This window comes from Thunnus thynnus, chromosome 16 (assembly GCF_963924715.1).
Source record: "Thunnus thynnus chromosome 16, fThuThy2.1, whole genome shotgun sequence".
Taxonomy (NCBI): Eukaryota; Metazoa; Chordata; class Actinopteri; order Scombriformes; family Scombridae; genus Thunnus; species Thunnus thynnus.
The window spans coordinates 4,009,658-4,036,304 of record NC_089532.1 but is presented as its reverse complement, the minus strand read 5'-3'; the positions used below and the strand labels follow the sequence as shown (position 1 = coordinate 4,036,304).

Genomic DNA, 26,647 nt, shown 5'->3' with positions numbered 1-26,647 from the left:
TGTAAACCGGAGCTCAACGGTGACCGAAATTTATGACGTAATAATCACTGAAAAATATTTTCTTTTTTCATGTGTGAAGAAACAACTTTATCCTCTGGTGCCATGTGTGGCTTTTCTTTTAGACGGTGAAATGACGGCGATAAAGACTCGTATTGAAACTTTATTAACAAAACTAAGGTGCAACAGTCTGACATCACAGCTTGAACTTAAGGGGAATAACGTGTCAGAATAATTTTCAAAATAGATAAATATAGGAAAAATGCCTCACGAATATGACAAAAATTATAAAAAATTGGATATAAGTGGGGAAAAAAGTAAAATAAAGACATCAGAAAATGAATTGACAACAAATTTGAAGATTGCTTCATCTTTAAAGTCATTTTTTTTAAAGCAAAAATGCCAAAAATTCACTGGTTTCAGCTTCTCAGATGTGAATACTTCCTGAATTTCTTCATCTTCTATGATTCTGTAGAAACTGAATATTTGGGATTGTTGGTTGGACAGAACAAACAATTTGAAGAAGTTATCTTGAGCTCTAGGTGATTGTGATCAGCTGGCATCTTATAGACCAAATAATTAATCGATTAATAGAGAAAATAATCAGCAGATTAATCGATAATGAGAATAATTGTTAGTTGCAGCTCTAAATATAAAGTGAAGTCTTAATTGGATGATTGACGGTGTGATTTTCAGTGTTTGAGACTCTCTAGATGTTTTTTTTAATGGTTTTCACATAAAAACGTTTGAACAAAAGACTAAAATTTGGGAAATAATTAGAAAATTTCAGCTTCTTTGATTTGCAGTAAAGATGTGCAGTGATGACAAATAACAAAGCACCAAAATTCATCAACATAACTTCATCACATGCAGTAAAAAGTCAGCATCCCTAAAACAAAACACCTCTTTGTTTCCGCTCTGAAGATAAAAGCAATAAAAGTCAAATCAAACTGCAGTCAGAGTTACATTTTCTCACAAAGAGGCTCAACTAGACCGAGATCAAGTGAAGAGAAGAAGGCCATCTGCTTTTTTTTTTTCGGTAGAAAATCATTAACACATCCACCATGTTAACAAAAGCCTCCTTACAAAACACTTTGAAGAAGCAGGAGTGAAATGCTTTACAGAGAACAAAGAGCTGAACACATGTGTGATCATGTATGAGAGCATGAGGAGCAGTAACCCAGCCGGCTGCAGGAAAGTGAAATAAAAGAGAAGACGAACGTGGAAGTGGAGGTAACTCTAACAGACTGAGCTGGATAAAGTCTCCAGTGTGGGCTTGAATACTAATATGATGTGATTTCCTTGTGGTGGTGGGAAGCTCGTTCCACAGGGAGGGATTACAACTTTAAATCTTTCACTTCCTTTTGATAAAGTTGAAGAAATTCAGCATACTAATTAAGTCAAATTTACTTTACCGACATGTCAATAAATCCCCCGATCTACTCAGGATACAGCAGTTTGTTCTTCTGCTGCAGTAGTTTAGATTCTTTCCTGCAACATTTAAGTATAAAAAGTTAATGCAGGTCATGTAATTACTGGACTACATTTAAATGTGCAAGCTAATGAAGCACATTACATGTTACATAACTGAGGATTTATTAATAAACTCCCTCCAGAATGTTTTAATATTTAGCTGCTAGTTAGAGAGATGTTGATTCAGTCAGTTTCAGCTGCATGTTTCCATCATGATCAGGTGTCCTTGAGCAAAGCATCAGGACCATGTTCAGGTCAACATTAGCACTACGTGGTGCAGCCTCCTCATTTACCTCCTCTGGCAAGAAAATACAGGGTTGTCCAGAAAAGAAGTTTGGGTTTTTTAACCTAGGACGTTTAAAAACCTCTTTTTCAAGAGTGTCCTGACCAAGACAGGCAGCACAATTAGAGCTGCGATGATTAGTCATCATTTAGGAATAAAATGATTTAAAAGTTTATCTGAAGCTAATATGAAGTTTCAGTCGTCCAAATGAGTCAAATCAAGTAGATATCTTTCAACAGTCTTTTCACAACAGGAGATATCTCTCAAAGTTATTGTCTTTTTAGTTTAGTCTTGCAGTTTTTTTCATGTTTTTTAGTTTGTGTCTTGGTGGACGGTTTTGTTGACTTCAGCGCCGACTGAAGGATACGTTCTTGTGCTGCATGGTTTTTTTTTGTTTGCTTGTTCAATGCAAAGAGGGCAACACAATCAATAATGGAAAAGTCCAAAAGTTCAGGCATGTGGTCATAACAGATATTAGGTAATATAAGTCTTAAGAAGTATCCTTTTCCTGGTCAGGAGCATTAAGAAAGAGATCATGTTGGACACAGCAGCTCTACAGGGGAGCAGGACTCTATGCACACACAAAGGGCAACCAACAATTTGAACATTTAACCCCATGAAATAGTTCTGAAAATAGCTGACAAAACCTTGTGAGCATTGAGAAAACCCAGAATATATGTAAAAGTGTTGCAGGGTCAGCGGAAAAGCAGGGACACGCTGAGCTAACGTTATAGTAGAATTCAGCCAAACAAGCACTAAACAGATGTATGTGTCAGTTTGATCAGACTCAGGTGTTCAACATTCAACTCCACTCCGACTTGTGCCGTGTCACTCAGGACTGTTTACACTTTAATAAAAGGAAATCATGCTTTAAATTCACTTCTCATAGTTTTTCCTGGGAGGCAAAACGCCGTCGTGTTTCTTTATTTGCTTTGGATTTTTGCTTTATTTCTGTCAGAGCTGAACGACAGCAGAGGAAACACTTGTGTTTGAGGTTAAAAGGCGATTTGACTCAGACAGAGCGGTGGCGGTCACATGTGAAATAACCCAGTGAAAAAAAAAAAATGTAGATGTTTGTAATTTAAGCATCATGTCAAATCCTGTAATTTAAGCACTGAAGTGTGTCTGAGATTGAATTTTTCTAGAGTTTATTTTAGAAAATTGAGCGTGACTTTGACGCCACAAGGTCTGGCTTTGTAGAAGGAGGGAGTGACGTCTGTGTGTGTGTGTGTGTGTGTGTGTGTGTGTGTGTGTGTCTGTGTGTGTGTGTGTGTGTGTGTGTGTGTCCTGTTAACTCTTTGATCTCTCAGACTTTATGACTCTGATATGTGTGTGTGTGTGTGTGTGTTTGTGTGTGTAGATGTGTGTTAATAGCGTGTGATCCTCCCCATTTGTGTGATTAGTGGTGTGTAACACTGTGATCCTCCCCTCCAGTAATGCCACCAGCCTCTGACAACAACAACACACACACACACACACACACACACAGTGACACTTCATAACACTCAGAAAAATCGATGGCAAAATTACAAAATAACGGTCTTATTTTTAAATTTAAATGTAAAAAAAATGAGAGGATAATGTGAAAGACAGATGAACGGACAAATAAGTGAATTACTGTTTAATCTATTTTGCATCTGCAGTTTTCATCAGAGATTAGTAAAATATATCCTTCTCTGCCTGAAGGTATCTCCTCTTTTTCAGTGATTTGGCTGCTTCCCCGGTTATATTAATACGCAGCATATTGCTTTTCAGTAACGTGATGTCGCTGCCATATTTTAATGTTCTTGGACAGATGAAAATATGATTTATGATTTACAGATTTTTTGGACTAAAATTCATCTGCAAACCAACTGAAAATAAAACAATAAGCTGGTGCAAAGCATGAAAACATGCAGGCAACATACAGTCATTTATAAGAACGTAATGAAAGGATAAAGGTGTTTTTGTCAGTCTGTTATTGGTCATGTTTGTTGGTCGTCAGTAGAGAACAAGAACAAGACTGAAAGTAAATATAAAGTAACTTTTGAAAACCTCCACCAGCCAATAATATCTCTTGTTCAGAGCTTGATTTAGCTGTTTGACCTGTTGCTCTACTGTTAATAAGAAGAATGAACATATTTAAGGACTAAATTCATCTACGATCCACTTAGAATTAGACAAGAAGCAGCAACAACAACAGCTGGATGAAGTAGGAAGACATGGAGGCAGCATTTATTAAAACACAAAGCTAACGTAACATTTATCAAGCTGACGTTAATGTTACTTTCAGTCGGCCATCTTTCCTGTTGCTATTGGACGGACTGACTTAAAGGATTAATGACAGCAGTGAAACATTTAAACCTTCCTCTGGATGTTCAAATAGTTTTGGATTAATGTTTTGCTACTTTTTAGCTGCTTGTTGTGAAGCGCAAACAGCTGCAACGATGCAAAATGAGCAACAACAACAACAACAACGAGCGACTGATTCCAGAGTTTGGAAATAACTTTATTGAGGGAAGTCTGTTACGTTACTGCAGAAAATGTACTATTTCAGTCGAGTATAAACAAGTAAACAATGCCTTTTCCACAAAACAGGAAAACAAGAACAACACATGTAACCATGGTAACTGTAAACATCAAAGATGGCCACAGCTATAACCTCTAAAAGCTTAGCTCATGTGTGTGTGTTTGTGTGTGTGTAAGCGTTTTTGTTACCTCGCTGGGACCTTTTCTGGTATAAACACTGACCTTGTCAGGACCAGTAGTCCTCATGGGGACCAGAGTCTGGTCCTAATGAGGCAAAACATCATTCCTGAGGTCCTGGTTAAGGTTAGAGGTACGGTGTGAATAGAGGTTAGGTTAAGGTTTGGGTTCATCTGTCCACAACAAATGGAAGTCAACGCAGTGTCCTAACAAGGATAGCTGTGCAAACTTGTGTGTGCATGTGTGTGTGTTAAGCCTAAAGCCTTTAAGAGCCACCCATCTCAATGAATGGCTAATCTCTGTTCACAAGACCAGTCACGCTCCCCAAAATATCTACGAAGGACGAACCCGCAGTGCCGCAGTGCGCAGCCGGGCGCTAACTGACCCAGAAATCCCATCCATCTGGAGAAATGTCACAGCTCTCATCAAACGGCCACGCATGGGTTAGTTGGTTATTAAATATGGTCCTCTGTGTGTTTATTTGTGTGTCTTCTCATGAGCATAGAGAAGATGATGGAAATCCCCCTTTTAAAATGAGGGTGTTTCCATCTCTAGAAACATTAAAGAGACATTAGGGTGTGGAGGTAAAATTAAAATCCCTGAAAACAGATTTTCTTAATTAGCTTTTTACAATAAATGAGGAGCTCCTACATCAACACACTGTTATTTGCTGCAGTTAGCACCACACAGGGTGTTTAACATGAGAGATGTGTTTGTGGTCTTCTCACTGGTTTAAAGTGGGCAAGACTGTGCTGGAAAAACATGTCAGGTGTTTCCACCAATCAGAATTTAACTATATAAGAATCCTGATTGCAACTTGTTTCCACTGTATTTAACTGATATCATCCCGTCCTCCTCGCCTCTGTATAACAGTCACCTTCAAATGTAGCCGTTCTCATAAACACATTCAAACTCCGACGTTGTCAGTCAACATGTAGTGAGGACTAGTTTTGATCAACCATAAATCGACCTTTAAAGGAGACATTCTACACATTTTCAGCTCTATATTTATATTCTGGGGCTCTACTGGAATATCTTCAAGCATGATTTACAATTAAAAACTCCTTATTTATCTCCTACTGGCTCTTTATGCAGCCCCTCAGTTCAGCCTCTGTCTGAAACAGGCCGTTTTAGTTCCTGTCTCTTTAAGGCCCGCCTCCTGATGAGCCCGCTCTGTTCTGATTGGTCAGCTTCAGGAAGTTTCAGGAAGCTCCGGCGGCTACGTAAACAAACTACAGTGGTGGGATTTCACTACTTTTTTCTCGTTCTTTACTCAAAATCTCAACTTTTCAGATCTGAAATATGAGGCAATGGAAACACCACATGGGAAAAATGTTAGCAACAGCGCTAGCAACCAAGCTAGCTACGGAACAGACGGCCATTTACGGGCATGTGCAAAGAGATGACAGGTTGATAAAAACATTTGGCTTTTGACTTGCAGGGATCATTTCTCAAGTTTTGGATCTTTGACCACGTTTAACATCCAACATCATAACAGGACATTATAATAAATAACAGAAAATGATGTATAACGCATTTCCTCTCATCAGGATACGCTACTGTTCTTTTTCTAGCGTCGATGCCCATCGAGGCTACAGACAAGCAGCAGCTCATCTCCCCTGACTGACACACTGCTGCTGCTGTATCTTCTTCTGTAAAATCATGTGACATTATGTAACATAGTCGCTGCGTTTCAATCTTTTAGGTTTAAGATGAATCGTTCAGTAGAGGTTAATAGAAGAATGCAGTTCAATGCAAAGCAGTGGGTGTATGTTTGTATCAGTGTGTGTGTGTGTATTCCTGTGTGTCTTGTTACACACATGACAGTCGATATAATCCCGTCCTCTGTGAATGTGCAGTACCAGGTTGTGTGTGTGTGTGTGTGTGTGTGTGTGTGTGTGTGTGTGTGTGTGTGTGTGTGTGTGTGTGTGTGTGTGTGTGTGTGTGTGTGTGTGTGTGTGTGTGTGTGTGTGTGTGTGTGTGTTGAATGGGGTCAGTGCTGGATGGACTGGCCAGAGGAGAAGAAAACACAATCAGTTCTTTTGGCTGAATCTGCGTCTCCTCCTGCCAAGCTGCACACCGGCCCACAATGCACTGCAGCCTGAATGGACACAACACTGCACAAATAAGTGTGTGTGTGTGTGTGTGTGTCTTTGTGTAGGGTCGCATGTGTATGTCCTTGTGTGTATTTTGTGTGTGCTTTTCGTGTCTGGGAAAGTATGAGTGGGCACCACAGTTGCATGTGTGGGTTTTTGTGATTATGCCTGATTTAATTGTGACGAGCTGAAGGAGGATTTGTGTGTGTGTGTGTGTGTGTGTGTGTGTGTGTGTGTGTGTGTGCGTGTGTGTGTGTGCGTGTGCGTGTGTGTGTGTGTGCGTGCACGCCTCAGAGGATCTAGTCCCCAGCTGGAAAATCAAGTTGGAAGCTCAGATTATTATCATCATTTATTTACATCCGAGCTCATCGTGGAACTAATTTCATTCAGCCTCCCCGTTTGCATCTCATCCTTCCTCCTCGTTATGTTATTGATTGGATTATTGTATGAATAATGAAATTATTCCCTTACATAGGTTTGACTTATTTGCGCAGAGATGAAACACAGACGCACACAGACGTCGGAGAGAAGCTGATTTAAACACAGCACAAACATGCAATCACCAGTGAGATTATCAACAACAAGAGGCTCGTAGGAACATCTCACCTCCACGCTAACGAACAACAACAACAAAATAGCAGAAAGACGCACAAACACGATTTATAAAGATGGGAGTTATATTAAAATGAAAATGGTGCTAATGCCGAGGATGAAAACACACACACACAGGAAGTGAATGTGGTGATGAGTGAGAGGATTTGTGTGTTTTTGATTTTACACACAGCAGCAGCAGCTTCATCTACACTCTTGTTTTCATTAGGAAAAGACTCCAGAGACTCTGAGTCACAAGTAGAAATATAATATATATATATATATATATATATATATATATATTTGTAATACAAGAGGAAGGATCCACAGTTTGGCTTCTGCGTGATAGATGATTGGAGGATTTTAAAGGTCACACTGATGAAAAAAAGCCTCTTATTCAACTCATTTAACCCTCATTTTTCTCTGTAATGATAATTCAAGTCTCCCAATGACATTACTCTGACCTTTGACCCCTTCTCACTATTGACTGCTGGTGACTAAGAAGTGAAGTAGCTGTAAGGCTAAACCAGCCATTTAACAGTGATTTGTCACAGACATGTTTGTCCTCTTTGCAGATTTTCCGATTTCAGCCTCGTTTGGATTTTTCTTGTTAATGAGAAATGTTCATCTGTCATTGAATGAAGGTGAATTAGTCGTGTTCTATTGATTATTGATCCACATGTGATTGGAGGCGCATACAGGTCAACGATCCTTAGATAGGATGTTGGTCACCAGCCTGAATAAATCTATGAATGGATCGTTTTCTCTTTGTTTCTATGTTTTTTCCCCCCAAAATGGCCTCCAGAGTTTGTCTCGACCTCGGCTTGGTGATTCAGTTTGTTCAAGGAAAACTTTAACAAACGATGACGTGAGCTGCCCAGTGAAGGTCAGGGTCTGTGCGGTGTTACTTTCCGTTAACGTAGCCGATCGTTCAGAGCAACCGTTGTCGCTAACTTTGTTAATTCTGTTAGACAACAATACAAACATTAAATCATTATTTCAGGGCCGTTTTGTCCTGGTCTTTACCAGATGTTTGGCCGTAAAGCAGTTTAGTTGTTTTGCCAACTGAAAAGAGGGCAAAGAAGTTTATGTTTCACTGCGGGCAGAGGTCGCTTCAAAAACCACCTGGAAACTCTCGTGTGGATGGAAAGTTGTTTCACACGAAAGTGTTTTTAAAAATGAGACGGCTTAGTCTAAATATAATACTCAGATTTCCCCCCATAACCACTTCCTTCCATTCCTCCCTCGTTTCCTATTCTTATCCTCTCTTCTTCTTGTTTTTGTGTTCAAACTTTCTTCACTCCCTCCTCTTCCCTCTCTCTGTCCTCATTCCATACTTTCTCCCTACTTCCTCCTTCATACCATCCATCCCTGTTCTCCTCCTCTCTACCTGTTGCCTACCTTCCTCTCATCTTTGCCCTCTTTTACTCCCCTGCTACTTCACACCTTTGATCTTTGTGGTCTCACTTTCTTCTTCGCCCTTCTTTCTCCTCTCTCTGCCTGTTGTCTATACCTCTACCCTTCCCCTCTCTGTGCCCTCCATCCTTCCCTCCCTCCCTCCTCGGTGTCTGGGGTCAGGGCCCAAGGGAGCGAGTCTAGTCTAGCACATGTACGTGGGCCCTGAATAGTCCTCAGCAGGGAGCGAATCGCCGGCCGGCCTGGCTGGCTGGGATTTTCTAATGAGCTTTGAAAAAGGAGTGGGGCGGTGGTGTTGTGGGGGGGGGGGTGAAGATGCCACATTCCCTGTTACCCTTCTCCCCCCTTTTCCTTCCTCCCCCTTTCCCCTGGTTAAAGCAGATTAATTAAAAGCTCACTGGCGCTCTCTCTTATCAGCGAGAGTCGAGCACGTACTGTAAGCCCCCGGGGAGGGCTCAGCGCTCGGGCCGGGTGGGCAGGGAAAAGGGGGCGGGGAGCCTCCGGGAACGATGCTAATTCCAGCAAGTGGGACGGTGGGACGGCTGCTTAGGAATTACTGCCGGTGGTTCGTTCATCGCTGATTATCTGTACGACTGTCTAGGAAGAGATTGCGCACGCAGACAGTCGGCCTGTCACTCACAGTTTGGTCTCATTTCATATTCACACCATTTTTTTTTTTTTTTCTGTCGTTCCCGTCAGTCGCCTGAAGCCAACAGAGACCAGACGTAGTAATCTCAGTGAAATCCTCAACCTTCACTGTGTCAACAGTAATAAATAATGTGATGAATATACATAAATCTTGTAATGGAGACAACAATGAGACCTACTATGTTAATATTCAGCTGTGTTTTATTTCCTTTCTCTTGTACTTTTCTCAAAGTGTGTGGTGTGCCGCCCCCGGGCTCCCACCCCCCCAGAGACATGACGAGGGGGTGTGTGGGGGGGTGTGTGGGGGGGGGGGAGAGACCATATGAAAATGATTTAACAGGCAGAAAATGATTAAAGTTTTGTATTTTTTTTCTTTTTGTTCTCCTTGTGAAGAGCACAAGAGAGGACATGTTTTCTTTTTATCTTCCATATTTATGTCTGCAAAGTTTCTTAATGTTTAGCTACACTAGCGGGGATGCTAATATCAGTCGATCCTCCACTTTGGTCCAGACTTGAATATCTCAAGAACCTTTTATTTGGATTCACATTAAAACGTGGTCTAGTTATCCAGGGTGCTCAGTAGATTCATCCTAATGCTTTTGGTGACTTCTAATGTAGCGCCACCAGCAGGTCAAAGTCTTTATTTCTGAATTGGCACAAAGTTTTGTACAAACATTGATGGTTTCTAGAAGATGAATCCTTTGATGATCCCCTGACAACCACTTGGATGGACTGCAGTGTTATTTGGCATCCATGTTGCCCTCAGGATCAGTTATACAGTAATTACTTCTGTGATCTCTGACTTTTCTCCAGAAGTCAAAGTTCTAATTTGTTACTTTGGTTTATGACCAAATACCTGCAAAACTAATGACATTCACATCAGCCTCAGATGTTCTTTATGTTTACTGTCTATATCAAATGTTAGCATGCTAACACACTAAGCTCAGATAGTGAATATGATAAACATTTTATCTGCTAAACATCAGCATGTTGTGATTGTGAGTGTGTTAGCATGCTAATGTTAGCAGATCAAAGCACTGGGATTTGATCACATTTTGTGAGTCAGTGTGTTTCCAGCTTTCCTTAACACCTTTAATCATTTTTATACACAAATTTTCTTCAAGCACCTTAAAATGGCCAAAATTTCCTATGTGTATCTTTGTTGACTGTAAAATTGACAGATATTATTTCACTTATTGAAGATATTTCATATCTTCAGTAAACAAAAATGCATTGAGCATTAACAAGTTTACTTTTTCAATAATCTTCTGCTGAATACATATCTTGGTCATAATTCTTTAAAAAACGAGTTCAAGTGATTCTTATCAAAATGTTTGTACGTTGTGTTTTATATCGCCTGATGTATATTTATCTGGTTTATTTTATTTATCTATAACAGTATCAAGCTCTACTTCGAAGGTAATCACCTCTTCAAGGACTGCACGGACCTTTCATTAATATTTAATATTTATTATAACAGGATTTAATTGTTGACACGACAGCTGGAATGAGTTTCATTAAGATGATGAGGTTTTGTATTTCACTGTCGTCTTCTTCCAGTCTTGTAAGTCTCGTTATGTTCGCCCGGCTCGAGGCAGCAAACTCAAAAACAAGGAAATGGAAATGAAGGACAAGAAAATGTTGTAAATGACAAAATGAAGCAGAGCAGGAACAGACGCGGCGTCCTCGCTGCTGAGGTGAACAATGAAATGAAATACGAACCTCATCAGTCCTCAGAGTGAACGATTCTATCGTCTCCTAATGTCTGGAAATGAATATCATTAAGTCAGGCCTCAGAAAGTTCAATATCTGCACAATAAATTCTGTTGTAGACTCATTTCAGATTGTACTTCAACGTGAATAATAGTCTTCATGTCTTCATATCTGAGGTCACGTGACTTCAGGGTCATACAGTAAAGCCTAGCCACTATTTAAAACAGTAATAAGTGAATTTCTTATTTGTTTGTTTTGTTATTTCTGTGTTTGGAGTCTTTCTGTGTTAACAGTCACAGAGGTTATCAAGCTCTTGGATCTTTTAGTGATTATTTTCTGTTAGTAGTGACTCTCCAGTCCTCCGTTAATGGCAGCGGGTGAATAAATACCTTGAAGCATCGATATTACTGATACTAGTCTTGTTTTGATACTTGGGTCACGTTAGGTCTCGCTCTCGGCACGTAAACACTCTCCTACATGAGATATTTTCTTTTTATTCCATTTAATTTCCTTTGATATGGTCGTGCAAACCCCTTCTTGTGCTTTAAACTACTGAGTGTCAAAACTTAAGGTAATCTGAAACTGGCGTGAGAATAATAAAAACTGCTGTATAGAGAAGTTATTACTGAATGTTTATACATTGAATGCAGAAAAAATGCAGACCATAAATAGTGTGAAAAGTGGGATTTGATATCAAAATTTTGATTATAACTTCAAGTGTTAATTGTCTGTAGAAGTAGTCAACTGCTAAGAGTGAAGTATTCTGCATATAAACAACAGAAATATAAATGTTTGTAATAAAAGACAACATTAAATTAATAAGTTAAACAGTAACAAATAAACTGGAAAATCAAATGTGACACCGTTTCTAATCCAAGGTGCACAGTAGCACAATTATCACTTAATATGTTAAACCCCAATAAACAAGTGAAATGTTGGTAATAAAGTGAGATCGTGACAGAATGAGGAATATTAAATGTGAAGTTTAGGATCTGGTTGACTGTTTGTTGTTCTGTGTTGCAGGTTGCAGCCGTTCATCAGCGGACAGACCAATAAGAAGCTGGCTGTAGAGCAGGTGAGCTGCTCTTCATCTTCACCACTTCTGCTCTTCATCTGCGTCACTCACTCACTCACTCGCCTCTCTGCTTCGTCTTCCCGCTCACTCACTTAGACAATCGCTCGCCATCCTGCACTTAACAGACACACACACACACACACACACACACACACACACACACACACACTTACACTCAGTCACCCAGTCAATCACTTGGACAGAAACCCCCCCCCACCCCCCTTCGCTTTTTCCTCTCTGACACACTCTCGCACTTATTCACTCACTGTTAGTGAATACTTGAGTGTTATCTTCCTCTTCCTCCACCTCTCTCACACACACACACACACACACACACACACACACACACACACACACACACACACACACACTCACTCACTCACTCACTCACTCACACACACACACACACACACACACACACACACACACACACACACACTTGGACTTTCATTCAGATAGTCCAGTAGCCTTGTTTATTGTCATGACTATTATTTACTATAGAAAGTATTTTCCAAGCAATCGACAAAAGTTACAATTTCCAAAGCCACAAATCAATCACTAGTTCCATCTGAAAATGTGGAAATACTGTAATATTTTCTTTACTGTCTGTGTGAACAAATGATCCATGGTGTCAAATAAAAACTGAGAAAAAAGTGCAGTTTGAACACTAAACAACAGCAACAACAAGTTAAGGTTACAGAAGGCCTGAAGGCAAGAGAGGCTTACTGTTAAAATGACATAAAATGACAATATTTTGCCATGACAATGAGAGATTTGCCATTCAGTTTATAATTTGGTGTCTATCTCTTTAATATCTCTGGTTGTATAAGACCGTTGTGGGTGTTGTTGCAAGTCAGTAAACAGACTTTATGGTAATATTGGAAAGTTCAAAGTGTTTTAACCAAGCGGCAACCTCCGACGTTGAAAAAGGAAGCCAATGCAGAAGTGCCAAAAACTGCAGTTCCTTGAATGGCCAATCCCCATAGACCCCCATGTTAAAGTCCCCAACTTTACAGCAGAAATAAACATGTTTACAGCCTGGTACAAAAAACGGTTTTGGTCTCTGGAACTAATTTCCTCTTTCATGACGACTGTACGGGGGGAGAACTGTTTTATAACTCACCTGTTTGAATTATATTAAGCTGTAAAGTTATACAGAATGAAGGACATGGCTGCTTTGAGTGACAGGTCCGCCAGCCGCTAGGTGGCTTGTTTCAGCCATTCGGCCCGCCTCTTTGCCCATTTTTGATTGGCTGGGAGTTAGGCAGAGTCAAGCATTGCTAAGATGGCGACGGCCGGAGCGGCTCGCTTTGAGCTTCAAAACCGCTCCTCAGAAACCAACAAGTGACGTCACGGTAACCACGTCCATATTTTTATACGGTCTATGGTTTTAACATCTTTGACTTGTCAGGTATTTAATTAACTGGATCAACCAAAAACAGACATTTCTGTTGGAAAAGTTCTTATGATGATAGATGGTTTTATACATGTCAGCCACGACATTACAGTGTGAAATGGGGGGAAATTAGAAAAAAAAGCACATTCCCATAAATGCCTTGAGAGTTTATGGTGATTTCTACCTGTAATAGTGATAATTTAGCTTGAAAACATGCTGCACATAATAAAGATAAGGGTGGGGTTCCTCATTGTCAACAAAACTTAGGCAAAAAAACATATTCAACAATGTGTTAGTGTCTCTTAATACTTTCCTACTGTGTCTGTGGCTCTCTGCTCCAGCTCACTGGTTCCTACCGGACACTAAAAAGTCATAAATATAGTTGTATTTTTTAAAAAGCTTCTGTCATTTCCTAAAACAGGAGGAAATAGTGCATTTGTTGGGGGACTTTTTCCAGAGTTTGGCAATGTCATGAGTATTTCTGGCAACAGGATGACGTGTGTGTGGGACTGAGTCAAAATAAACTAGTGTGTTTGTGTGTGTGTGTGTGTGTGTTTGTGTTCATGGTAATGAAGGAACATGTCACCCAGGGCAACGGAGTGGCTCATTGGTGTGTTTTTAATTTAAAGGCTTGTAGGGGGATGACAATGGAGCTCGATGACACAGAGGAATATATCAGACACGCCCAACAGACACATAATACATTCATTTTGGTATTTTCATTGGATTTTTGACAATTTAAAATACATAGAAAACCTCCAGACTTGTCTTTTAAAGGAAACATATCATGCTTTTTGTGATTTTCTGTTATTTATATACTGTTATGATGATGTCAGATTTCTGTTAAACACGGTCAAACTTCCAAAACTTTAGGTGAACGTATGTAAAAACGCTCCCCGAAAGTCATAAGACAGGGATTCAACCTGCTCCGAACACTTCGTTTACAAAGTTGCCTCAGCTTTCTCCTCGTGATGACATCAGCGTTTGCCGCTATGGTCGTTCACTCTCATATTTCATATCTGATTTCAGCTCGAACATATGCACAGATGTATTTGAGATGTTGACATTTCAAGTAAAGGAGGAAAAAGAAGTGAAATGCTACTACTACTTTTTGTTTATGTAGTGAGCTCATCAGGAGGCGGGGCCTTAAAGAAACAGGAACTTAACGGCCTGTTTCAGACGGAGGCTGAACTGAGGGGCTGCATAATGCGCCAGTATAAGATAAATAAGGAGTTTTTTTTAACTGTAAATCATGCAGAGATATATCAGTAGAGCCCCAGAATATAAATATAGACCTGTAAATGTGCATGATACGTCCACTTTAAGTGTTTTAAAATACAATCTCTCTCACTTTATACAAACACAGAAGCTTTCTGGCTCCACAAAAAAAAAAAACGAAGCGGTGACCGTAAGAGACAGCACCTGGAGACAGATTATATTTCCCTGTCAGTCTCTCCTGCTCGGCCATTAACGGCTTAATTACTCAGATCTCCTGCAGAGTGGACGGGGGAGGATGAATAAATCTCCACTCACTCAAGCCGTGTGAGAGGTGAACCTCACTTCACGTCTTTGTTTGCCCTTCCCTTATTGCTCCTCCTTCACTCTCCCTGTCTCCCTCCAGGGCGTTCACTGCTCCTAAAAACTCTGACAGGGTCTTAAAATAAATAAGGCCTTAAACTTGAACATAAAAATGTCTTAAACAGCAGTTTTAGAGGTCTGTTTTACCACCCTGCAGTAATGAGCTTCTGTTGGCCAGTCGCCGGGGTTTTTTTTTTTTTTTAGATGAATCCATAGTAAGGTTAGCGGTCCGATGTGTCCTATCTGCTTTCTTAAACCCCGTTAGACTTCATGTCTTTGAACAGTTAATTTCCGGATGTCCTCATTCTGCCTGTTTTATAGATTCACCGCTTTTACCAGCCGTCTCCAGCTAGAAATAGGCCACTTTTTCCAGCTTTGTTTCTTAATTTGATTTTAAATTGGATCTAAATCCATTCACACATAGCATTACAGGATCTAAAATAGTCTTAAATTTGGCTTTCTGCTCCTATTTCCCACCCATATCTCATTTTACACATTTTCTAACTGTTCTTTCATCCCCTTCCTGCCTTCACACCGCTGCTTCATGAGTTATTTTTTCCACCACTTTTTTCTACGTTCCTCTCCATCATTTCACACAGCGGCTAAGTGGCAGGAGTTATTTTGGGTGTCCAGGGGTGTGGGAAGTCAAAGTCTTGTTCATTTTTTTTTTTTTACTTAGACAATGTTTGGTGAAACATAAAACTGTCCAGATTGAATCATTAGTACAACAGCTTTGTCTTATGCTGGAACTGGACTATAAAAATACCAGACCAAAAAAAGACGTGGGGGTGTCGGGAATGAAATTGGGCGTCGGACGTGACATTTTTTTGTTTCCTCTTGCTTCAACAACATGTTGAGTGCTCTTCAAACGAACAGTAAACATGGAGAAGCAAAAAACAATGTAAGTGATGAATGCAAGTCATGCAAGATGGTGAACTATCGGTCGAGGTCCAGTGTGCTGGTCTGTCATGTGACCTCACTGAAAGATAAAAATACAACAGCAACATTAATTTACTTCACCTCTGACTGGCCTCTGCTCCACAGCAACAGTGACTGAGGCTCATGGGTATTGTAGTATATAGAGCAGTGTTTAATAGGAATATAAAACATAGTAGTATATGGTATGTACATGCAGCATCGGGGATCGTGAATAAGTGCACATATTATATACATATACTTGATCATTTCTGGAGGGGATTTTAGGACATGCAGATATCTTATAGAAGCTCTTATCAAGCTGCTTTTTGACTAACCAGACGACGTATTGAACCTCTCACAGCTGCCTCCTCTCACAGGTTGTTTGATCAGGAAGGTCTATTTTGCCGCTGTGACATTTACATTAACTGGATGATGTGTATCTGAAGTAATGAGAAAGCAGCAGAGCTGAGTTTTAAGTACCAGCACTCGATTAGGACAGAAATGGAACGAGTCAGTAGGTCCGTACCAGCGAGCAGGCAGAGATCTGGAGCCACTTGACATGATGGAAAAACAAACTTCTCAGAAAAAAAAAAAAGTTGAAATAATTAAATTTGATGGTCAGAGACGAGGAGTGTTTCCATATGGAGGAACTTTCAGAATATTTACAAAAGAAAACTTGAAAAATGAGATTTTTACAGGGAAACTTTTATAGATTTAGAGTGAAGTTTCCCTTCTCTCACATCTTCCTCCTGTCCTCTTTCTTTCTTTCATGATTTCACTTTATTCTTTCGTTCCCTCTCCTCCTCCAAATCTCTTCCTGCTTCCTCTCCTCCTCCTGTCCTCCTCATCCCTTCCCGTTTATTCTCCGCTCCGCTGCTGTCCTCTCTTTTTCCCGTCACTCTTTTTATATTTCCTCCACATTCCTCCCCATCCCTCCATCTCCTCCTCCTCCTCCTCCTCCTCCTCCTCCTCAGTCTTTGTCTCCCTCTCCATCATGTGCTGTTGGCAGCTCTGAATGGGAGAGCTCGGGGAGCTCAAGCTCTGTCAACCAGGGAGAAAACATTGCCACGAGGGGCCGGGTCAACAAGGCTTGTTACTTAGCAACCCCCTCACCTCCCCCTGGGAACTGGATGCGAACGGGGCCTCGCCATTGGCTGAGGCTGCTCCCCGCTCGCAGCTCATGTTATGTAATGTTGCCATTTCACTGCAGCGACAGGAGCAGATTGTGTTCTTTTCTGTTTTTTCGCTTAACAAACAAAACTGTTTTCATTCACCCTCTTCAGTGACCCAGCAATTAGTTTGTACATTTTTCAAACAAGCCAAGGAAGGAAATGATCAGTCTACAAGATAGAGAGGGGAGTGAGAACTTGATTTCTGCCAGTTGAAACCGGCCCAGCTGCTCTCCACTTACCCTTTTTACCCTCTTCCTCTTCCTCCTCGAAGCACATTTAGACTTTGAGATTCGGACCGGTGGACGCAGACAGACAGCACAGTTAGAGATGTGGGGATTTTCAGAGAGGCTTAGAAATCTGAAAAAGGGGTGATGAGGTCACGGGAGAGGGGCTTTGAACTGCACACAGTCTCTCTCTCTCTCTCTCTCTCTCTGCCGTTGCCGCTATAGTCTGCTTATGCAAGCGATAGTCTTGGCAATTGATGGCCGAGTCTATTTGAAGTTCGGGTTCCCAGAGAAACTGTCATGCGAGGCCAGCAGTAAACCGCATGACGTGCAGCGTTTTTTTTTTTTTTCAGCTCGTCCTGTAGAGACGCAGCGACCTCCTCGTTCACCCCGATAAACCAGAACTTTACAGAGAGGCTGAACGAGCTCCTATAGTTCGGTGCTTTTACTGTCCGGCTTAAAACACACATGCAAAGATACAAAAGGTTGCACACACACATTGAGAAAACCTGTTTGTATCAATGTGAGAAGATGTTGAAGAAATCTGAGACTTCAAGGTCTTGGAATATGTACTCAGTGACATCTCTTATCAAATTTAACTAAATTTAACTTCAATCACCACTTATGAATCATAAACATATTTCCTCATCGGGATTCTCTAGTGACTGTCAAACTGTTTTGGAATTGATGCAAACATGACGGCTGATCTCAGTTATTTCCTCTGTTTTGTTGTTTTCCTCTCGTCATACAGTTTCGGGATGAATTTTTAGCTCAAGTTGGAACGTTTTCGTCTCCCGTGGACACGTCGTCGCCTCTAAGATTCACTCTGTGCACAGTGTGAACTCGCCTGAAGTGCATCATGACTGTTTTGATGGTTGACAAGCCTACAGATGGTTTTACTGATCAGACATGTAATAGCATGGACTGATCTAAAGATGAGTTATTAAAGGTCCAGTCAGTTATTTATTTGGTCATGAAAATTTGACACATATTTACATATAACTTGAGTTATACTGTAGATAGAATTTCAGGATTGTGTGTGATTTAGCTTGTATTAAAACAGCACCATGAGAATGAAAGCAGGTTCCAATTTTGCTTTTGTTTTCATTGGTATCGTGGATTAATGCAGGATTATTAAGCACTCTGGTTTGTGTTTGTATTAGCCTCACAGTTTATAAAGCCCCCGTTAAGTTTCTTTTATATGGCTGATAATAGTGACAGCCTGCAGTCTCTGTGTAGCGTTGTGATGATGATGATGATGATGGTGGACTAACGGCTGACAGTTAGTAACATCAGTTGACTCCAACGAAGACACACAGACGCTCCGATGTTGATTCAATGAAGTCTGTTTATTGCTTACAAGCACTTCAGGATCTGGCAGATACAAACCCGGTCTGAGTAAAACTATTTAACATAAATAAAATCAAAGGAAACTTACAAAACTAATCAATGATTTCTGTGACGAAGCTTAATAACCGTTAAATAACAAATTACAGGGCCGATGGTCTAAACTTGACCAGGATCAATAACTCACTATATTACAGATTATTGATACAGATGAATCATAGATAATCACTCTGAATGTCAATATCATTATAATTAGTAATAAAGTCTCTCTCAGGTCAGTTATACATTATTATTTACAGGTTTCCATTTATACAAGCCCGGTCTGACTTTTTCCCACGGTGATGCTTTATAGCTGCATCGTTACCTTGGATACTATGTAGCCAAGTATTTGATATTAAGTATAAGATAACAGCATGAAATAATGAAAATAACACAAATATGTACAACTTACAACTATTAAATAAAGGTAAAATTACTGACAAAATGATATTCTATATTAAAAGATTTTGCTGATAGACATAGTGACCATTTAAAGCTCAACTAATGTATTTAATGTAACATTTGCTTTGCTTTGTTTTGTGTTGATTAGTATGATGTTGATCAATCTGTTTGAGCCATTAATCATGTTGATTATATCAGAGAAGTGCAGCCTCATCAATCACTAACAGAAAGTGCAGCTTATCATTCATATGATCTGCAAACAAAACCATCATTTCATACAAAAATATGACTTCCAGTCTCAGTAACTTCAGCAAAATGTGATGGAAAGTTTTGTGTAATTAACATTTTCTGGATGTCATAGCAACATAAAAACAAACATATGAGCATCAGACCAGACGAGGCTGAAACTAACGATTATTTGTCGATAATCTTTTCAATTAATAGTTGTTAGTGAAAAATGTCATAAGGTGATGTCACCAATCTTTGATAACCAACAGTTATCAAATGTTGGTGTTTCTGCTTGAAAAAAAACAACTAAAACAATGAATTGATATTATTTTGTTGCAGCTCCGGTGTTGACTGCAGTTTTCCTCTCAGTTCATTTCCTTCTGCCAGAAGCTCCACACGCGAGTAACTACAGGCTATCAAATGTCACCGTCCTTAAACCCATAAAACCACCTCTGTTTCCTGGAGTCGGTCGCGTTCTCGCTCCTAACGAGAAAGTCTCTCGTTAGGAGAACCGAGACTCAGACGAAGTCGACTGAAGGTGTAAATAAACACGACGGAGTGCGACATTACCTCTGTATAAATATGAGCTCCTAATCTCTCACATACACAGAAAACATCTTCCTCCTCACAGACCCTTCATCCTGACCCGTCTAACAGCTCTCACCTCCTAATTAGTCCAGAGCACTGTGTTTATGCTGTTATGTTTTCCTCTTTAATTATTATTTTTTTTATTTCTTTCGCCCGTGTTCGCCGGCGCTTAATGAGGCGTCCAGCTCTTGTGATGAGGAGCCTTTCACAGCCCAGTGAGGTGAAAGTCAGCAGGGAGCCACCGAGAGGAAAAAAAGGACAAAAGAAAAGGAAAAGATTGAGTTTGATAATTAATATTATAAAGGTTTTAATGTCAGTATTTTCTTGAGTGTTTATCAAAGTGTGAGGATGGAAAAAAACAGGAGGAAGATGTGCAGAAAAGAGGGAGAGACGGAGCAAAGGAGGAAGAATGTGGGTCGAATAAAGGAGAAATATAAAATAAAAAAAAACGTATGGAAGGAAGGATGGAAGAGGAGGAAATGAAAGGTAAATTGAAGGGAAAGTTGGCAGCGGGAGGAAGGCAGGAACGAGGGGCCCCAGCAGGGACTCCAACAGGCTGTTGCTGAGGAGAACAGAAATATCTCTCTGTCACACTGTGGTCCCTCCACCTGCTTCTCCTCCAGCTTTTATAATTAGCTCTGCCTGAAAGGAAAGTGATAAAGTGCCGGTTTCTTTCTAGTCGCTGTGGCAAATCCTGAAGATGATGGGTTTCCTCTGCAAAAAAAAAAAAAAAAAAAAGGTAGATTCACGTTAATCAAAAGCTGAAAAAAATCTGCAGCGTTTTTAGATATTTTATTAGTTGTGTTTTTTTTTTTAGCATGAGGCAGGTAAGACAGGAAGAACAAAAAAAACAAATCCTCCACACCACGTAGACCTGTCCTCCCCGGTGTAATAGTTTGTTTTCCTTTTGATATCTGTACAGTTCAGCACTAAGCAAAATAAATAAAACTCAGATTGAAGTTGAGACGTAGTTCTTCAGAAATGAGATAAGATGTAACTCTGTGTGTTTTTATCCGGAGGGAAATTTTTCTGCAGCACAGTATTAAAAACACACACACACACACACACACACACACACACACACACACACACACACACACACACACAGACACACACACAGACACACACACAGCGTCTCGAGTCAGTCGTTGAAAATGGCAGCAGAGCTTTATTGATACGATATTCGGTGACATTTATGGCCACGGACGATACTTGTTTCTGATATTCTCTGTATAACCCGACACCGCCCAACAAAATGTTCAGTTTACTGTTATACATCTCACGTTTTAGAGGCTGAAACCAGTGATTTTTGTTTTGTTTTGCTTAAAAAAATGACTGAAACAAGAGTCAAAATAGTCGACTAATCGTTTCAGCTCTAATGTTATTACCTTCAGTTTAATTATTTCAACTTTTCTAAGACACCGTGTTTTTTTCAGTTGGTTAAGTATGGCGGATGAACACATCACAACTGATTTAATCTTTTATCAGGTTTCTACAAAGTGAAATCTTCAGCTTCAGCTCGCCGTCATATGTGGTTTTACACAGTTAACATTTCTGTTGGTGTACAAATAAACAAGACACATGTTCATTAGTGAAGCTTTAGAGCTGCTGTTCACACTGATGAAAAAAAGCCTCTTATTCAAGTCATTTAACCCTCATTTTTCTCTGTAATGATAATTCAGTGCTCCCAGTGACATTACTCTGACCTTTGACCCCTTCTCACTATTGACTGCTGGTGACTGAGAACTGAAGTATCTCTGAGGCTAAAACAGCCATTTAACAATAATTTGTCAGAAATATGTTTGTCCTCTTTGCATCAGAACAGTTAAAAAACAGAGATTTTCCTGTTTCAGCCTCATTTGGATTTTTCTTGTTCATGAGAAACGTTCATCTGCCAGTGAATGAAGGTAAATTAGTCATGATCTATTGATTTATTGATCCACATGTGATTGGAGGCGTGTACAGGTCAACGACCCGACACCTCCCAACAAAATATTCAGTTTACTATTATACATCTCAGGTTTTAGAAGCTGAAACCAGTGATTTTTGTTTTGTTTTTAGCAGTTTTGCTTAAAAAGTTGGATCCATTTGACGGATGAATACATCACAACTGATTTATCAGGTTTCTACAAAGTGAAATCTTCAGCTTCAGCTCGCCGTCATATGTGGTTTAAACAATGTACAAACAAGACATTAGTGAAGCTTTAGAGCTGCTGTTAAGTGGGGTTCTGAACTTAAGACAGAACTAAGCTAGCTGTTTCCTCCTGCTTCCAGTCTTCATGCTAAGCTAAGCTAATAGCCTCCTGAGTCTAGCTTTATGGTATCAATCCTCAGAAAGCACTAACAACATTAGCACTGTAGCTAATAGGATGAAACCTGAAGTTATAGTAGAACTAGCAGTGCAAAGACAGTTGTGTTTCAGCTGTAATGTGAATAAATCTGAAGCATAATAACACGTAGTGCCTCATGTGCAATGCAAAAGAAAACAACAGTAGGTTACAGTGTGTAGAGCTGCAACAATTAGTCGATTAATTTGACTTGATTTGATAACTAATTACTGTAAATGTAATATTTTGGGGGTTTTGTACTACTTGGTGAGACAAAGTCAGACTCTGATGTGTTAATCAAAATACATATTGAGCAAATGAATCATTAGTTGTAGCTAACGTGCTGGAACTTTGTATCTTTTTGTGGAAAAAATGACCTCTAATCTGTAAAAGATCATGTCACACCAGCAGGTTAAATCTCTCACAATTGTTTTTATCATCTTTTCCACAGTTGGAAACACATCTGACCTCTGCTGCAGGGTCGCCTTGTTATTATACCAGCTGTTTATTTTCTCTTACTTACTGCTGCCCAAATCTCTTCCTGTTTTCAGGCAGCTTTGTTTTCTGATCAAAAGCTGCTCCATTTTTGTCTCCCAGCATGCACTGGAAAGACTCTCCTGGTTACAGACTCACCTGCAGTTGCTTATGGGAGGAGGGAGGAGGGGGGAAAGTCGTCACAGCCGTGCGTCACAGACATTTCACAGCTCGACTGAGACGATGCGAACGGGGTGAAATGCAAAAAAAAAAGGCTGCTCTAATTACATTTTTGCCCCCTACACTTACCCTCAACCCTTCTCTTTTAATTTCACAAATTTTTTTTTTATGAACTTGGAGGGTTATTTGTGCCCTCAGGCTCCGGTTAATCTCTGACCCTCCTGTACGATACAAGATCCACCGTAGACTATGCAGAATTTTAAACAGCAGAATCCAAAATTAGATAATGTAACATAATAAAGGCTGCGGTCACGCTCTGATGCAGTATTTAGTCATATGTGGGGAGCGATGCAGCAGATGAAACATTTCCTCACCAGCCTGTGTGTGCCCTCCACCTGCCCTACGGCTTACAGCTCACACACACACACACACACACACACACACAACCACTATGATGCTACACTATGTTTATTATTTTTATCATACGAGATATCAGATCTAGCTTAGATTTCCCCGGAGGAAAACTCGTGTGTCACGCAGAGGAAAATATTAAAAATACCAAACGATCCACATCTGCTCCACCACCAACAATATTTCCTGTTTGCACAGACTGCCAACCCCAACCCCCTGCCGGTGCCTGTCGGAGCCCCCGCCAGCGGCGTTTTGGTGGAGAGCGGGCCCGTCGTCTACGATGATGTAGCGGTGGATGAGGAAGAGGAGGAGGAGGAGGAGACTTGTGTCAGCGCCATGGAGCTGATGGGAGGCCACGGTCAGTTTTAAAGCAGTGTTTTCTTTAAACTGCAGGAGAATATGTGTCATCAGATGTTGTCATTTATTGAAGTAGATGTTTATTTCAGTCAGTTATACAGTAAACACAGTGTAAACGATTTCCTACAGACTGAAAATGTGGCTGAAGCTTTTACAACACACGTATTCTGGAAAAATGAGGGTCGTCTCATATTTTCAGATTAGATCAATCACATGTTCACAAGATCGAACTGGTGTAACAGCTTCTGCAGAGACCGTCGTAGCCTTAATGTTGCTGCGTGTGTCTGTTTACACTGAGTCTGTTAGTCCGTCAGTCTTAGAGATATGAGGTCAGTTTAACCTGCAGGAGAAGCGTGTTTACCGTGTTTTTAATCGCACAGAGGAAATAAATTCATGAATTACTGCAGAAACACAACGAGGACTGAATCATCTGTCAGGCAGCCAAGAAGATCTGCTGTCACAGATGATGAGGAGCAGGAAAATGAAAATAAACAACAACAAAAAAAAAAGAGCCATAAAAGCGTGAGAGTCGTCTTATAATCAGGGTGGTCTTCTATTCCAGCCAATACGGTATTTACAGTGTTCTGATCATAGTTTTATATCTTGAGCTCCTGCGTTTGTTGTCAGCACATAAACAGCTCATGTAAACACACTTAATACAAAGTAAACATAAAGTTCACATGTTTAAACAGTTAAATTATGATTGAAATATAAAATCTTTAAAAAAAAAAAAAAAAAGGGATTTAGACTCTTGTTGGGTTTAGAGGAGCTGATACCTACATTTGTTTAGTAAATTACTTAAAAGAATGAATCAATTATCAACGTTACTGTTGATTGAATTGATTGACTGATTGTTGATCATCTTATTGTGAAGTTTTCTTCTTGAAACAAGACAGAAACAGTCAAACTGCTGCACTAGAATCAATAAATAAATAATATCTTGGTTGTCAGATTCCTTCATTTCCAGTAAACAAGTCTCATTTCTCATCACTTCATCTGAACATTTGACTTTCGTTCACACTCACCGAGTCACTTTTTTTTAATGAATCGGCCTCTCCGGGTCACCGCTCGGACTCCTGGTATGTTTTAATGAGCTCAGATTAAATTTCTTCACTTTACGTCTCCGGCTGTTAAACTTTAAGGACCCTGACTCTGCCGCAGTAAAAAAAAAATTTTCAGTCACTTAATTGATTCCTGTAGGGAAACTCTTTGTTTATAGTCATGCAGCGAGGTCAAAGGTCAGGGTCAGCCTCAGAGCAGCACCTCTGGAGCTGCTAGAGACTCGCGGAACGGTTGAGCGGGACGCCGACGCTGGAGATTAAACGCCAGTCAGATGATGGAAGGTCTCGCCGTTCCTCCCGCAGCGAGCGATGTGACACTTTTCACTTTTTACTGCTCTGACCTGTCGATGCTCCTCGTGAAGTCACACAGAGCGTCTCTGTCGGACGTCTTCTGGAAGGTCGAATCTCTGGAGCGTGTTTACTTTTCCTTGTTTTACGTTCATGCAGTTCCTCTCAGCTCGTCTACTTCTCGGCTCTCTTGAGGGTTTCTTGTTCACGTTTCCCGTCGGCATTTTCACAGCCGGTGTTAAAGTGAAACTGATGAGCTGTCAATCACCGGCTCACCTCTCTGTAGAGTATTGATTGAAACCAATATAATAACTGATACTTTACAAAAACCCTGTACAAGTTCATCCAAATGTGTCAATGCGTTAATGTTTCATCAAGTTTATTTGAGCTTAACGAGCAGCTTCAAGTTCTTTAAACATTTATAACACACTGAAGTGGAAAATGAAATCAATTACAGTCAAATGAAATAAAATAAAGTTACAGAAGAGTTTTTAGTTTAGATTAGACAGACTTGAGGTAGATGTTTCTATCTGTTCAGCAGCTTAATGTAACTTCATCATGTTTGGTTGTGAGGTTCAACCAGCTGACTGCTTCCTAAACATCAGAGTGGATCATCAACGTAGAGCTGCAACGATTAGTCAATTAATCAATCAGCAGACAATTAGTCAGTAATTATTATGATAAGAAATGAATCATCAGTAATTTTTAAAAGGCAAAAAAAATACTAAAATTCTCCCGTTTCGGCTTCTTAAATGTGATTTTCTGGTTTCTTTAGTCTTCTAGTAGTAAACTGAGAGTAGTAAACTTCTACTAACAGTAAACTGAGAATGTTTAGGTTGTGGACTGTTAGTCGGCACGTTGGGCTTTTTGGGAAACACTGATTGACATTTTTCACTATTTTCTGACACATTAAAGACCAAACAACTAATCGATAATGGAAATAATCGTTAGTTCTACTTCTAGCTTTATATTCTTCAAGCATATCAAAAGTATATTGTGTCTCTAGACTTCTATAAACAGCAGCACTTTTAATGTTATTCAAAAACTTTGTCTAAATATGATGTGGAATTAGCAAATATTGGAACATATCTGAGAAAAGCTACTAAACAACAATAAGAATCTAAAACAGTTTGTTCAGTGTTTGGTATTTGACATGTTTTAATACTCTTTGATGCCTCTTTGGTGACCATCAATAACACCGATTAATCACCAGTTATCCTTTGGGAGAGAGTAAAGTCTGTCTACATGTAATTTAAAGTTATTTTCCTTCCTTGTGTGTTTCACCCTCCAGATTACGGCTCTGATGGAGATTACGATGACGGATTCTAGCAGCGGTTTTCCCCCCGGATCACTATCCTCAACCGGTACGGACCGTTTTGCGACCTCAGCTGCGTTAAATGTTTACTACCAGGGACACAAAACGGCTGCAGCGAAGAGCGGTCACAGATGGGAGACGAGACGCTGTAGGGGAACGAGAGATGATTCCCATCAGGAAAAAAAAAAAAGTGATGCAAGAGAACAAAAGATGGAAAAAAAAAAAAAAAAAGAAATCACACACCTGGTTCAAACTGGGAACAAACTGGGACAGACACTGCTTGGATGCTGACAGAGATGGTGAAGTGGAAACAAGGGATACGAGTATATCTGAACAGTGCGGGTCAAAGGCAGCATGCAGCCGCA

At 40.1% G+C, this 26,647-nt stretch overlaps 1 protein-coding gene across 1 annotated transcript in view; it reads left to right on the top strand.

The window, feature by feature from the left end:
* LOC137199729 (transcription factor IIIB 90 kDa subunit-like) overlaps nucleotides 1-26,517 on the top strand; it is a 125,420-nt gene extending 98,903 nt beyond the window's left edge. Inside the window, exons 17-19 of the mRNA XM_067614232.1 lie at nucleotides 11,926-11,977; nucleotides 23,460-23,619; nucleotides 26,259-26,517. Of these exons, the coding sequence (XP_067470333.1) occupies nucleotides 11,926-11,977; nucleotides 23,460-23,619; nucleotides 26,259-26,296 (250 nt within the window). The 3' untranslated portion in view covers nucleotides 26,297-26,517. The remainder of the gene's footprint in view (nucleotides 1-11,925; nucleotides 11,978-23,459; nucleotides 23,620-26,258) is intronic.
* Nucleotides 26,518-26,647: the final 130 nt, after the last annotated feature.